Below are 13,116 nucleotides of genomic sequence, written 5' to 3' on the forward strand. Positions count from 1 at the left end.
GGCCCCCGGCAGTTTGCCCTCAGAGGGCAAAGTGGGCCTGTTGCCCACCTCGGCTGTCTGGGCCAAAAAGGCTGCCCGACTTTGGACCAACCTGGTCAGAGAGACAAGCCCCCCCGAAGTCTTCCAGGTCGGACTTGGAGCCTCCGTCTCGGTCGTCGATTACCAGGTCGATGGGCATCTTCCCCTTCAGGCAGGTAATGTAGCGGTGGCAGAAGTTGTCACAGAGGTCATGAACCTGGAAGGGAAAGGGGAAGGGAAGGGAAGGAAGGAAGGAAGGAAGGAAGGAAGGGAAGGAAGGAAAGGAAAGGAAGATGAAGGAAAGGAAGGAAAGGAAAGGAAGGAAAGGAAGAAAGACGCATGGAGACCGGGCCATGCGCCCTTAGCAGGGATCACGGTCCAAAGAAACGCCACAGTTGAGAAGGGACCTTACTTGGGCTCTGCAATTTCTGCCCTGGGAGCTATCAATGCCCCCGCCTCTGCCCACCCCAGGCCCCCGGCAGTTTGCCCTCAGAGGGCAAAGTGGGCCTGTTGCCCACCTCGGCTGTCTGGGCCAAAAAGGCTGCCCGACTTTGGACCAACCTGGTCGGAGAGACAAGCCCCCCCGAAGTCTTCCAGGTCGGACTTGGAGCCTCCGTCTCGGTCGTCGATTACCAGGTCGATGGGCATCTTCCCCTTCAGGCAGGTAATGTAGCGGTGGCAGAAGTTGTCACAGAGGTCATGAACCTGGAAGGGAAAGGGGAAGGGGAAGGGAAGGGAAGGGAAGGGAAGGGAAGGGAAGGGAAGGGAAGGGAAAGGAAAGGAAAGGAAAGGAAGATGAAGGGAAAGGAAGGGAAAGGAAAGGAAGGGAAGGAAAGGAAAGAAAGACAAAGGGAAGGGAAGGGAAGGAAAGGAAAGGAAAGGAAAGGAAAGGAGAAAGATAAAAGGAAGGAAAGGAAAGGTAAGGAAAAGGAAGGAAGGAAGGGGAGGGGAGGAAGGGGAGGAAGGACAGAGAAGAAGGAGGAGAGAAGGAAAGGAAAGGAAAGAAGGAAAGGAAAGGAAGAAAAAGGAAATGAAGTAAATGGATGAATGAGGGAAGGGAAGGGAAGGGGGTAAATAAGAAAGGACAAGGAAAAAGGGAGGAGGAAGGAATATTGAATACAGGAAGAAATTGAGGATAGATGAATGGATGGAAGAGGAAGGAAGAAGAAAGAGGAAGGAAGGAAGGAAAGGAAAGGAAGGGAAGGAAAGGAAGAAAGACAAAGGAAGGGAAGGGAAGGAAAGGAAAGGAAAGGAAAGGAAAGGAGAAAGATAAAAGGGAAGGAAAGGAAAGGTAAGGAAAAAAGGAAGGAAGGAAGGGGGAGGGGGAGGAAGGGGGAGGAAGGACAGAGAAGAAGGGAGTGAGAGAAGGAAAGGAAAGGAAAGAAGGAAAGGAAAGGAAGAGAAAAGGAAAAAAGGAAGGAAGGAAGGGGGAGGGGGAGGAAGGGGGAGGAAGGACAGAGAAGAAGGGAGGGAGAGAAGGAAAGGAAAGGAAAAAGAAGGAAAGGAAAAGGAAGAGAAAAGGAAGAAAAAGGAAATGAAGTAAATGGATGAATGAGGGAAGGGAAGGGAAGGGGGTAAATAAGAAAGGACAAGGAAAAAGGGAGGAGGAAGGAATATTGAATACAGGAAGAAATTGAGGATAGATGAATGGATGGAAGAGAGGAAGGAACGAAAGGTGGATAGAAAGGAAAGAAGGAAGGAAGGAGAGGAAAGGAAAGGAAGAAGGGGAAGGGGAAGAGAAAAAGAGAAGAGCCTTTCCAGAACTGACCAGGAGATAAATTGCAGAAACAAATATATAAATGATAGAACGTCTTCTTAAAGCCTTCTTAAAGCAGTGTTCGCAACCTTGGCAATTTCAAAGAAGTGTCGGCGTCCACTCCCAGAATTCCCCAGCCCTTAAAGTTGTTGAAAAAACACTGCCTTAAAGCCTAAGCAGTATAAAGTCTAAGCTAAAGTGTATCTCGTGAGCAAAGCATTTGCGGGGGGGGGGCAGCCTTCCACTGGGTACCCCCAGAGTTTAGCGCCAGACCTCTGGACCAAACCCTCTGGAATCTGGATTCAAAGTCTATTTTTAAGCCTTCCCTCTCTGTTGCTTCCATAGGAGGTGACCCTCACAATTGGAGCCAGCTGCTGTTGGGAGCGAGAAAAAGGAAATTATTTGCAATTTTGTTTGTTTGTGGAGAGTTTGGTTTTTGTTTTGTTTTAGATTCCGTTGTTGAAGACAACAAGGTTTCCTCCACTCCTAGATAAAATTCTGAATTTTTGGCTTCGCTGTTCCAAGAGACATCTCAAGAACAATTCCCCCCACACCCCAGGACAAAGTGGCGATTACAATTTTACAGAAACATGAAAAAATGCGTGGAGATGAGGCATTGTTAGATATTGCTGGGACATCTGGTTGCTTTGTAGAAAGGAAAAAGCAAAGATTCTAGTCCTCATTAGGGCCAGATAGGTACCTTTGAAGTAGGCATGGGTGCTAGATAATATTTGCAGAAGTTTTTGGCTTTTGCCTGGATAGAAAACTTAGGCAGCAGAAGCAGACCATTCTCATCCAACACTTCCAGTGCACGAAAACTTAAAAATGCAAACCCGCTTCCAAACGATGTGGTTTGGAGAACATGGACATGTGTGTGGGGGCTAAAAAAAATGCAGTTTTTCGTATCTGCAGAATCTTAAATGAGTTTCCACAGAGACAAATCACATATGCTCGCAGCTTTCCTGCTTATAGCAAACATCATTTGGTCTGTTTTCCGCCTTGAGTTCTTTGTAAAAATAAAATAAAATAAAAATACAGGCAGGATATAAATAAAATAAAATGTAAAAGAAAAGAACAAAGTACAAATCACACAAATCTGGCATATCCTGCCTACTCCCGCCTTTAGACACAAAAGCCAGCTGGATGGCGTTGGGCCAGCCACTCTCTCTCAGCCCTAAGAGGCAAGCAATGGCAAAGCACTTCAGAAATCTTGCCAAGAAACCGCAGGGATCTGTGGAAGCGGTGGTCATCACCCGCCAAAAACTGATTCAAAGGGCCTCTGGTGGCTCAACAGACTAATGCAGTCTGTTATTAACAGCAGCTACTTGCAATTACTGCAGGTTCTAGTCCCACCAGGCCCAAGGTTGACTCAGCCTTCCATCCTTTTATAAGGTAGGTAAAATGAGGACCCAGATTGTTGGGGGCAATAAAAGTTGACCTTGTATATAATATACAAATGGATGAAGACTATTGCTTGACATAGTGTAAGCCGCCCTGAGTCTTCAGAGAAGGGCGGGATATAAATTAAATAAATAATTTAGGGGCCTCTGGTGGCTCAGACTGCTAAGACAGTCTGTTATTAACACAGCTGCTTGCAATTACTGCAGGTTCTAGTCCCACCAGGCCCAAGGTTGACTCAGCCTTCCATCCTTTTATAAGGTAGGTAAAATGAGGACCCAGATTGTTGAGGGCAATAAGTTGACCTTGTATATAATATACAAATGGATGAAGACTATTGCTTAACACTGTGTAAGCCGCCCTGAGTCTTCGGAGAAGGGTGGGATATAAATGCAAATTTAAAAAAAACCAACACTGTCCTACACACACACACACACACACACACACCATAAAACAGATTTCTTGCTTGGCTTGCAAAACTGCTAGACTTGTCCTTATTTTATTTTTGGAGGTTACTGGGGAAAACGGAAGGGGAAGCGAAGGGGACACGAATCAAAATTCAGAAGAAACGCCCTTACTTACCTTTTCTAACTCCAGGAGGTGAAATCTCAGCACTTGAATAGCCTGGATCATCTACAATTACAAAAAGGAGGGGGGGGGAAATGGAAATTGGATTGTGGCTTACCATGTAAACGTATGTTTGTTTATTGCAATGCACTTCGCTGGACAACATGGCTTATTTGGAATGTCGTTGGGGGAGGGGGGGTCAGGCAGACCGTGCAATAGGTCAGCTGGGTTTTTTAAGGTTTTAACCCAGAGAATTTCACAACGGAAATCGTTCCGACGAGAACCGTTATGGACCAATCGTGTATTGGGCAGGGAGGCTTAAAATGTATAGAGCAGTGGTTCTCAACCTTTATAGTGCTGCGACCCCTTTAATACAATTCCCCACGATGTGGCGACCCCAACCGTAAAATTATTTTCGTTTTGAATTTATCGCGCCTGAAGCCGTTATGGCTAGCGATCTGAACTGCTTGCGATTGCCTTGAGGACGGAGGCATTAAAGCGGAGACTCCTCCCCTATTAAGTTTATGGCGCCTGAAGCCAGATTAGGCTAGCGATTGGGAGCGATTGCAGCTGGCTTGAGAGGGAGACATCAGAGCAAAGATTTCTCTCTCTTTTTTAATTCATCGTGACTGAAGCTGAATTCGGCTAGCGATTTGAAGAGCCTGCAGCTGGCTTGTGGAGTCAAGCATTGGAGCGCGATTCTTCGACTCGCAAGTATACTTCCCATATTTCCGATGGTCTTAGGGGACCCCTGGCAAATCGTCATTCAACCCCCAACGGAGTCCCGACCCACAGGTTGAGAACCGCTGGTCTAGAGAGGCAGAAGGGAACTTTGCATCTCACAAGCGTAGAGAAGGAAGCAGCTCTGTTTGGGGCAGTTTTGAAGCTGATCTCAAAGGTAGGTTAGAACAGGGGGGTCTGCAGCCTTAAACACTCCAAGAGCCATTTGGACCCGTTTCCCACAGAAAAGAAAACACCGGGAGCCACAAAACCCTTCCCGTGCCTGACTATTTCTTGAGCAGCCACAAAACTACCATATGTAGTTGAATTAAACCTTCTGTTTTCTTCTGAAACTTTTCTTTTCTTGGATTTATCCATGGTTGGCCTGCCAGGGGTTGAAAAGCTCAATAAATTGTGTGCCGCCGGCAGATGTCACACATTGGCGGTTGTGACAGGGAGCCGTAGAAGAGGGGTGACCCCTGGGTTAGAATAACGGAAGGGATCTTGGAGGTCTTCTAGTTCAACCCCCTGCTCCAGCAGGAAACTCTATACCAGTTCAGACAAATATCCAAACCTCCTCTTAAAAACCTCCAATGAGCAGCACCCACAACTTCTGGAGGCAAGGAGTTCCACTGATTCATTGTTCTAATTGTCAGGAAATTTCTCTTTGGTTCTAGGTTAGTCCTCTCCTTAGTTAGTTTCTATCCATTGCTTCTTATCTTCCCTTCGGGGGCTTTGGAGAATAAATGGACGCCCCCTTCTTCTTTGTGGCAGCCCATTGGAAGACTGGTATCATGTCACCCCTAGTTTTTCTCTTTAACTGGTCATTTAAAGCTTTTCTAGGCAATCAGGAATCCCGGACCCAGATGTTTTGGAAACTATTCTAGATCAGGGGTCTCCAACCTTGGCAACTTTAAGACTTGTGGACTTCAACTTCTAGAGTTGGGAGTTGAAGTCCACAAGTCTTAAAGCTGCCAAGGTTGGAGACCCCTGTTCTAGAGAGTGTTTCTCCACCTTGACAACATGAAGATGGGTGTGGACTTCAACTCCCAGAATTCCCCAACCAGTCTTGCGGATATATGTATAAAGAGGAGGGAGGGACCGATTCAGCAGACAGAGAAATGATAGTGGGGATTATTACAAGGGAAAAGAGAAATAAAGAGAGAACGAAAACGAAGTTGGAAAAAGAATAACACTTCGTGGGGGGGGGGGTTTGTCACTTCTTTTTTGTTTTGTTTTGTTCTTGTTTTTTAAAAAAAGGAAAGAAGTAGCATCCTTACCAAATTATCCAGTTCAGGATTGGAAGAAAATAAAGGTTTTTCTGTCCTAACCTAAAAAAAGAGAGACATTGGGGAGGCGGGAGCAGGGATGGAGAAAGAGAAGAAAAGAGAAGGAGCGTTAGTAAGGGAAAAACACAACAGAGGGAAATCTAAGCCGTGCATTGTTGGAAAGAAAGAAAGAAAAAACAAAACCCTACAATAAATCTGTTTCTCTCCTTTCTTAGGGGAAAAAATTTTTTAAAAAAAACCCCGCAAAGCAAATGAAGTGACTTTTCCCCCTTGCAGAATTCCAGCTGGCATATATATATATTTGTTTTCTGAGGTTTTCGCGGGTGTTTGTATGTAGGTCTTTGGTTGTTCTGGTTTTCTCCCGCGTAAAATTGGAAGTGTCTTGGCGACGTTTCGACGAAGTCTCATTCGTCATCTTCACATTCGTCATCTTCTTCGCAGCTGCAAAGAAACAGCTGCGATCACACATTGCTCCTAGAAGCACGAAGCTGAAAACACCAGCCTGAAGATGACGAATGAGACTTCGCCGAAATGTCGCCAAGACACTTCCAATTTTACGCGGGAGAAAACCCGAATAACCACAGACCTACATACAAACACCCGCGAAAACCTCAGAAAACAAATTTTTATATATATATATATATATATATATATATATATATATATATATATTTTCTCCCGTGTAAAATTGGAAATGTCTTGGCGGCGTTTCAGAGCACAAAAAAACAACCCCATCCAATCAGAGCACAGCCAAGCTCCCACCCAATCAGTTCAAACCCCCACTAGCAGTTAAAAAGGAAGAAACAGTTGCAATCACACATTGCTCCCAGAAGCACGAAGCTGAAGCCTGAAGATGACGAATGAGACTTCGTCGAAACGTCGCCAAGACACTTCCAATTTTACGCGGGAGAAAACCCGAATAACCAAAGACCTATATATATATATATATATATATGCATTTTACTTTCCGAACTTGTCTCTTCCTCCTCTGCCTTTGTGAAAATTCCTCCAAGCTCATGCAAACACACACACACACACACACACACAAAGCCCCTTTTCGGAAAAACACAAGGTCAGTTTTCTCTCCATTGGATAAAAAAAATCCTGCCGGGGGGGGGCGAATTCCAAGGACTCTTGGATGCTTCAGAGAAAGGGCGGATATCAAAACTCCCCCAAAAATCTCAGAGGTGGTTACTTTAATGAAGAGATCCCAACAAGCTTGTGCAGATCTAAGAATCAGAAACCCCCCAAAAGCATCTTTTGCCCAGTTTTTCTTAACTTAGGTGACTTTAAGATGGGTGGACTTCAACTCACAGAATTCCCCAACCAGCCAGGTTGGCTGGGGAATTCTGGAAGTCCACCCATCTTAAAAGTGCTCCAAACTGAGAAACACTCGTCTACAGTAGTGGCCAAAATTGGGGAAAGTGTATTTTCTAAAACTAGCTAATAACAACGCTTTTTTTTCTTTGGAGTAGTACCATAAAATTATATATCAGTGGAAAGTTAATTTAATCAAGAATGTAATGCAATAACATTTATGAAGGATTTACTATTACTGTAGAATAGCAGTTACAAAGAAGAAAAGTGAAACACGTAGGGAAAAAAACGAGATATACAAAAATTATCCCCATAGAAAAAACGAGATATACAAAAATTATCACCCTGTCAGTTAATGCTTAGTTGGGTAACCTTTAGCATGAACGTCTTCCCACGGAGCGAACCAAGTCTTTGAGTTCTCTAGCTGTTATCATGTGAAACCAAGATTGAAGGATTGCTTCTATTAACTGATTGTTTTATTGCTGGGTCGCTTCTTACTAACCAGTTTCTTTAGTTGGCTCCATAGATTTTCCATCGGGTGAAGGTCTGGGCTATTCCCAGGCCATTCCAGCAGTGGAATATGAGTATCTTTAACCTCCCCCCAAAAAAAAGGGGGGGGCGCTATTCACCATCAAACCTCAAAAATACACTTTTCCCAAAAGGTTTCCACAATTTTGGCCACGTCTGTATAACAGGGGTCTCCAAGCTTTCCGGCTTTGTGAACCGGCAGGGTTGGGTTGGCAGGGGTTGGAGTGGCGAGAGAGGATGGCTCCACGTGAGTGGCTGGTGAGCACACACATACACACATACATACACACACACACACACGTAGCTCATGGGCCCCCGTCCTTCGCGCAAATGAAGCTATGCGCCTTCTCACCTGTCGCTTCCAGTGTCCCGGTTCTGAACAAGCCACGGGCCCCATCGTGGGTTGCGGCCCATGGATTGGGGGACCCCCTGATCTATATTATCTTATTTCTATATATTTTTTGGGGGGAAAAGCACCGCAGGAACCCAAAAGGCTAAGTCTCTGTCTTTGAATTTGCTTCTGTTAAAAACAAAACAAAACCCACCCTGGTCAGTTAAAAGAAAGCCACATATTCATTCTCCCTCAAGTTTGTAAAACAACTGAAGCTTCAAGTCCTCTTCTTTCCTTTCTTAAAGAGAATTGAAAAGCAACGGGTGTTTAGCCTTTTTTGGGGGGGGTGTCTTTCCCCCAAGCCAGGATCCTACCTTGCTTCCATTCCTCACTTTTTTGGCATTTTTAAAGCATCTTGCAGCCCAACTTTTTTCTAACAGTTTGAAACAGTGGAGTTTGAAGCCTTGAAAATCCAGGGATGGAAAGAAAGAATTTAGCTTTTTTTTTCCCTCCGCTTTTTAGAAAGCTGTCCACCCCGCCCTCCCCCCAAAAAAAACCCGTTGTCCAACCAAAGAACGTAAGGGTAATATTATCATTATTCCACCTTCTAACAAATGAATGCCCTTTTTGCCTTGTTCCAGGCATGGAAACGGTGTTTTTTTTTTTCACTCAGCCTGGGCAAGTGAGGGGAGAATTCAGCTTTGAAACGTTGATGGATGGATCAGCGTTAGCAAGCCGATGAATCATCCTAAATGTGGATTTTTAATCAAAAAAAAAGTCTTGGTGCCTTCACTATTTCACTCGGGAAAGGGGGAGGCAGAATTTCATGCTTTTTGGCCTGAATATCAAGGCGAAAGAAGGGGAAGCTGTGTGTGGAAGTAGTGGTACTCTTATTTTCTTCCTATTTATGCGAGACCTCAAGACCTCAAGGTCAAACCACCTATAATTTGGGTTTGAAGGATGGTTTCTCTGCTAGAAATAACACGGGGGGGAGGGGGGGCTTCTGGACAGATGTGAGCGGAGAAAATACATGGAATTCTATATTCTCACAACAAAGGAGGGGGGGAAAGCCATTTTCTCTCTCCCCCCCCCCACTGCACCTATCACTCCTTCTTAGCCAGAGCTGAGATTCCTTCTGTCTATCGATTTCCCCTTTTCTGCAGAAAGGGAAGGAACTCTGGACATGCTCAAGAACACCTCGTATTTTGACATGTAACTCCTCGGCTGACTGTTGGGGGCGAGTCATTGGCCCCAATGGAGAGGGTACGCAACTTGGGCGTTCTCCTGGATGGACGGCTGTCTTTTGAAGATCACTTGACGGCCGTCTCCAGGAGAGCCTTTCACCAGGTCCGCCTGGTCCGCCAGTTGCGTCCCTTTCTGGACCGGGATGCCTTATGCACGGTCACTCATGCTCTCGTGACATCTCGCCTGGACTACTGCAATGCTCTCTACATGGGGCTCCCCTTGAGGAGCACCCGGAGACTCCAGGTAGTTCAGAATGCGGCTGCGCGGGTGATAGAGGGAGCCCCTCGTGGCTCCCATGTAACACCCCTCCTGCACAGACTGCACTGGCTGCCTGTGGTTTTCCGGGTGCGCTTCAAGGTTTTGGTAATGATCTTCAAAGCGCTCCATGGCATAGGGCCGGGTTACTTACCGGACCGTCTGCTGCCACCGAATGCCTCCCACCGACCCGTGCGCTCCCACAGGGAGGGACTCCTCAGGGTGCCGTCGGCCAGGCAGTGCCGACTGGCGACGCCCAGGGGAAGGGCCTTTTCTGTGGGGGCTCCCACCCTCTGGAACAAGCTTCCCCCAGGACTTCGTCAACTTCCTGACCTTCGGACCTTCCGCCGCGAGCTCAAGACACATCTATTTATTTGCGCAGGACTGGACTAGATTTTTTTTAAATTTTTTAAAATTTTAAATGTCTAAATTTTAGATTTGGTTTTAAATTGGGTTTTATTGTTTATATGTCTATTTTAAATTTTGGCCTATATAATAAGTTTTTTAGATGAATGTTTTACTTTGCATATTTATGTGTTTTTATATGGCTGTACACCGCCCTGAGTCCCTAGGGAGATAGGGCGGTATAAAAGTATGAATAAATAAATAAATAAATAAATAAATTTAACTCCTACTGAGTCAGTGCAGAGTTCACCTCTCTACAGCTGCACCGATTTCCCCTTTTCTGCAGAAAGGGAAGGCAGTCTGGACATGCTCAGGAACACCTCGTCTTCTGGCAGAGTCCTGTGCACTCCTTTGCAGATGGTGCTGGGATTCATTTAAAAGGGGAATTTGGCAAAAAATTTGGTAGAGCCAGCCAAAGGAATTTAAGTACCACGCTGGCGTACCAAAAGATGAAATTACTCGGCAGAAACGCCGTTTCGAGACGCACTTTCTTTCCTCGGCCGGCGCACTCGACTTACCACGGTTCGTTTAGTGACCGGTTCCAAGTTAAAACGGCCACTGAAAAAAAGGGACCACTGTTTTTCACACTTACGACCGTTGCAGTCAGTGGTGAAATCTAAATGTCTTTCCTACGGGTTCTGTGAGAGTGGCTTGGTGGGTGGGCGTGGCTATGTGAGTGGGGTGATCAAAAGACAGAAACTCACTAACAATGTCCTGCTGGGTTGGACTAGATGACCTCCAGGTCCCTTCCAGCCCTGGATTATCCTCTGAAGCTGCGTCTAGTGTCAGGTTTGTAGTCCTTCCTTCCTCTCCTTTTCCCTCCCTCTTTCTTTCTTTCTTCCTTCCTTCCTTCCTTCCTTCCTTTCCTTCCTTCCTTCTTTCCTTCTTTCCTTCCTTCCTTCCTTCCTTCCCTTCCTTCCTTCCTTCCTTCCTTTCCTTCCTTCCTTCTTTCCTTCTTTCCTTCCTTCCTTCCTTCCTTCCCTTCCTTCCTTCCTTCCTTCCTTCTTTTTCTTTCTTTCCTTCCTTCCTTCCTTCCTTCCTTCCTTTCCTTTCCTTTCCTTCCTTCCCTCCTTTCTCTCTCTCTCTCTCTCTCTCTAACAACCCCCCATTTTTTTTGCTTACACCCTCCCCATTTTTGCCTAGCAGGCTTCAACTTTTACCTTTTAAAAATGCTTTTAAAAGTAAAAAAGAAAAAGTCTCTGTCGATCAGGCACCTCAGCTGGGATCTTCAGAGCCTTGTTTTAACTCTTTAAAACAGGGGTCTCCAACCTTGGCAACTTTAAACCTGGTGGACTTCAACTCCCAGAAAGCTTTGCTTTGCTGGCTGGGAAATTCTGGGGGTTGAAGTCCACCAGGTTTAAAGTTGCCAAGGTTGGAGACCCTTGCTTTAAAAGCATTTTTTTTACAACCCTTTCAGTCGCTTTTTGCTACTGGTTCTCCGAACCACCTGCCACCATTGCTACTGGATCAGCTGATCCGGGCCGAACCGGGAGCATTTCACCCCTGCCCGCGGTCATGTGATCAAAATTCGGACACTTGGCAATGGACTCATATTTATGACGGTTGCAGAGTCCCAGTGTCATGGGATCGACTGGGGTGACCTTCTGATTCAGCAGGGTCGATGGGGAAGGCTGGACTCACTTAAAAGCCATGTTCCTAACTTAACAATGGCGGTGATTTGCTTAATAACGGTGATAAGCAAGCTCGTAAAATGGGGGGGCGGGAAACACCTTGCCTAGCAAATGTCTCACTTAGGGACAGAAATTTTGCACTGAGCGCTGGTCGTAAGTCGAAGACTACCCCTATTGTGTATTTTCATGCACTAGATGAAGGTGGATTGGTAACTTGCATTATTTGACTGAAGTCCACCCCAAACTCCCACCGAGGAAACCGACATCCTACATTAGGGCCTCTGGTGGCTCAGACTGCTAAGACAGTCTATTATTAACAGCAGCTGCCTGCAATTACTGCAGGTTCAAGTCCCACCAGGCCCAGGTTGACTCAGCCTTCCATCCTTTATAAGGTAGGTAAAATGAGGACCCAGATTGTTGGGGGGTGCAATAAAAGTTGACTTTGTATATAATATACAAATGGATGAAGACTATTGCTTGACATAGTGTAAGCTGCCCTGAGTCTTCGGAGAAGGGCGGGATATAAATGCAAATTTAAAAAAAAATTATTGCCTACAGCAAACGGCCACTTCCGTAATTCTTATGATCGGAATCAAGATGGGAAAGAAAAATGTTTCACCCAGATGAGGCTGAATCTGCATATTGAAATGAGAGATGTAAGGAAGGGACCACTATCCCTGCCGCTCCATGGGGTTGGGGGCACTCTAGCCCTGCCTCTGTATGGTACTGGCAGGGGCACTCTACGATCCCTGCCTCATGGTGGGATCAGCTTTCCATAGCTTTTTGCTGCCAACGTTTGACGCTGTTCGACAAATGAAGTGTCCATATATTGAAAAGGTTAATATTTGGTTAATGAGGACTTTCTAATAATTGCTGTTTTAAGGATACCGCCCTGAGTCCTTCGGGAGATAGGGCGGTATATAAATTTGAATAATAAATAAATAAATAAATAAATATGGTTGGTCTACCTGTTATTACTCTCTCTGTGTTTATCTGTCTCATCTACCTATCTATCTATCTATCTATCTATCTATCTACTATCTATTTATCTTTCTATCTATCATCTATTTATCTATCTATTTATATCTATCTTTCAATCTTTCATCTATCTATCGTTCTAGCTTTCTTTCTATCATCTATATCTATCTATCTATCTATCTATCTATCTATCTATCTATCTATCTATCTATCTATCTATCTACTGTATCTCTCTCTCTCTTTCTATCTACTACATTGATCTACTGTATCTCTCTCTCTCTCTCATCTATCTATCTATCTATCTAACTACTGTTGTAAATGTTGTACCTTTGATGAAGGTATTTTTTTTCTTTTTCTTTTTATGTACACTGAGAGCATATGCACCAAAGACAAATTCCTTGTGTGTCCAATCACACTTGGCCAATAAATTCTATTCTATTCTATTCTATTCTATTCTATTCTATTCTATTCTATTCTATTCTATTCTATTCTATTCTACTGTATCGATCTCCTGTATATCTCTCTCTCTATCTATCTTATCAATTGATCGATCGATCTACTGTACTGATTTACACACTCTCTCTCTTATTTATTTAGTTATTTATTTATTTATTTATTTATTTTATTAAATTTTTATACCGCCCTTCTCCCGAAGGACTCAGGGCGGTGTACAGCCAG

At 44.8% G+C, this 13,116-nt stretch overlaps 1 protein-coding gene across 1 annotated transcript in view; it reads right to left on the reverse strand.

Annotated features, from left to right (window-relative positions):
* MEIS3 (Meis homeobox 3) overlaps positions 1–13,116 on the reverse strand; it is a 50,160-nt gene that overhangs the window by 19,953 nt on the left and 17,091 nt on the right. The window contains exons 4-6 of the mRNA XM_058195548.1: positions 5,740–5,790; positions 3,755–3,805; positions 580–723 (exon numbers count right to left, since the gene is read on the reverse strand). Of these exons, the coding sequence (XP_058051531.1) occupies positions 580–723; positions 3,755–3,805; positions 5,740–5,790 (246 nt within the window). The remainder of the gene's footprint in view (positions 1–579; positions 724–3,754; positions 3,806–5,739; positions 5,791–13,116) is intronic.

This window comes from Ahaetulla prasina, chromosome 10 (genome assembly GCF_028640845.1).
Source record: "Ahaetulla prasina isolate Xishuangbanna chromosome 10, ASM2864084v1, whole genome shotgun sequence".
Lineage (NCBI taxonomy): Eukaryota > Metazoa > Chordata > Lepidosauria > Squamata > Colubridae > Ahaetulla > Ahaetulla prasina.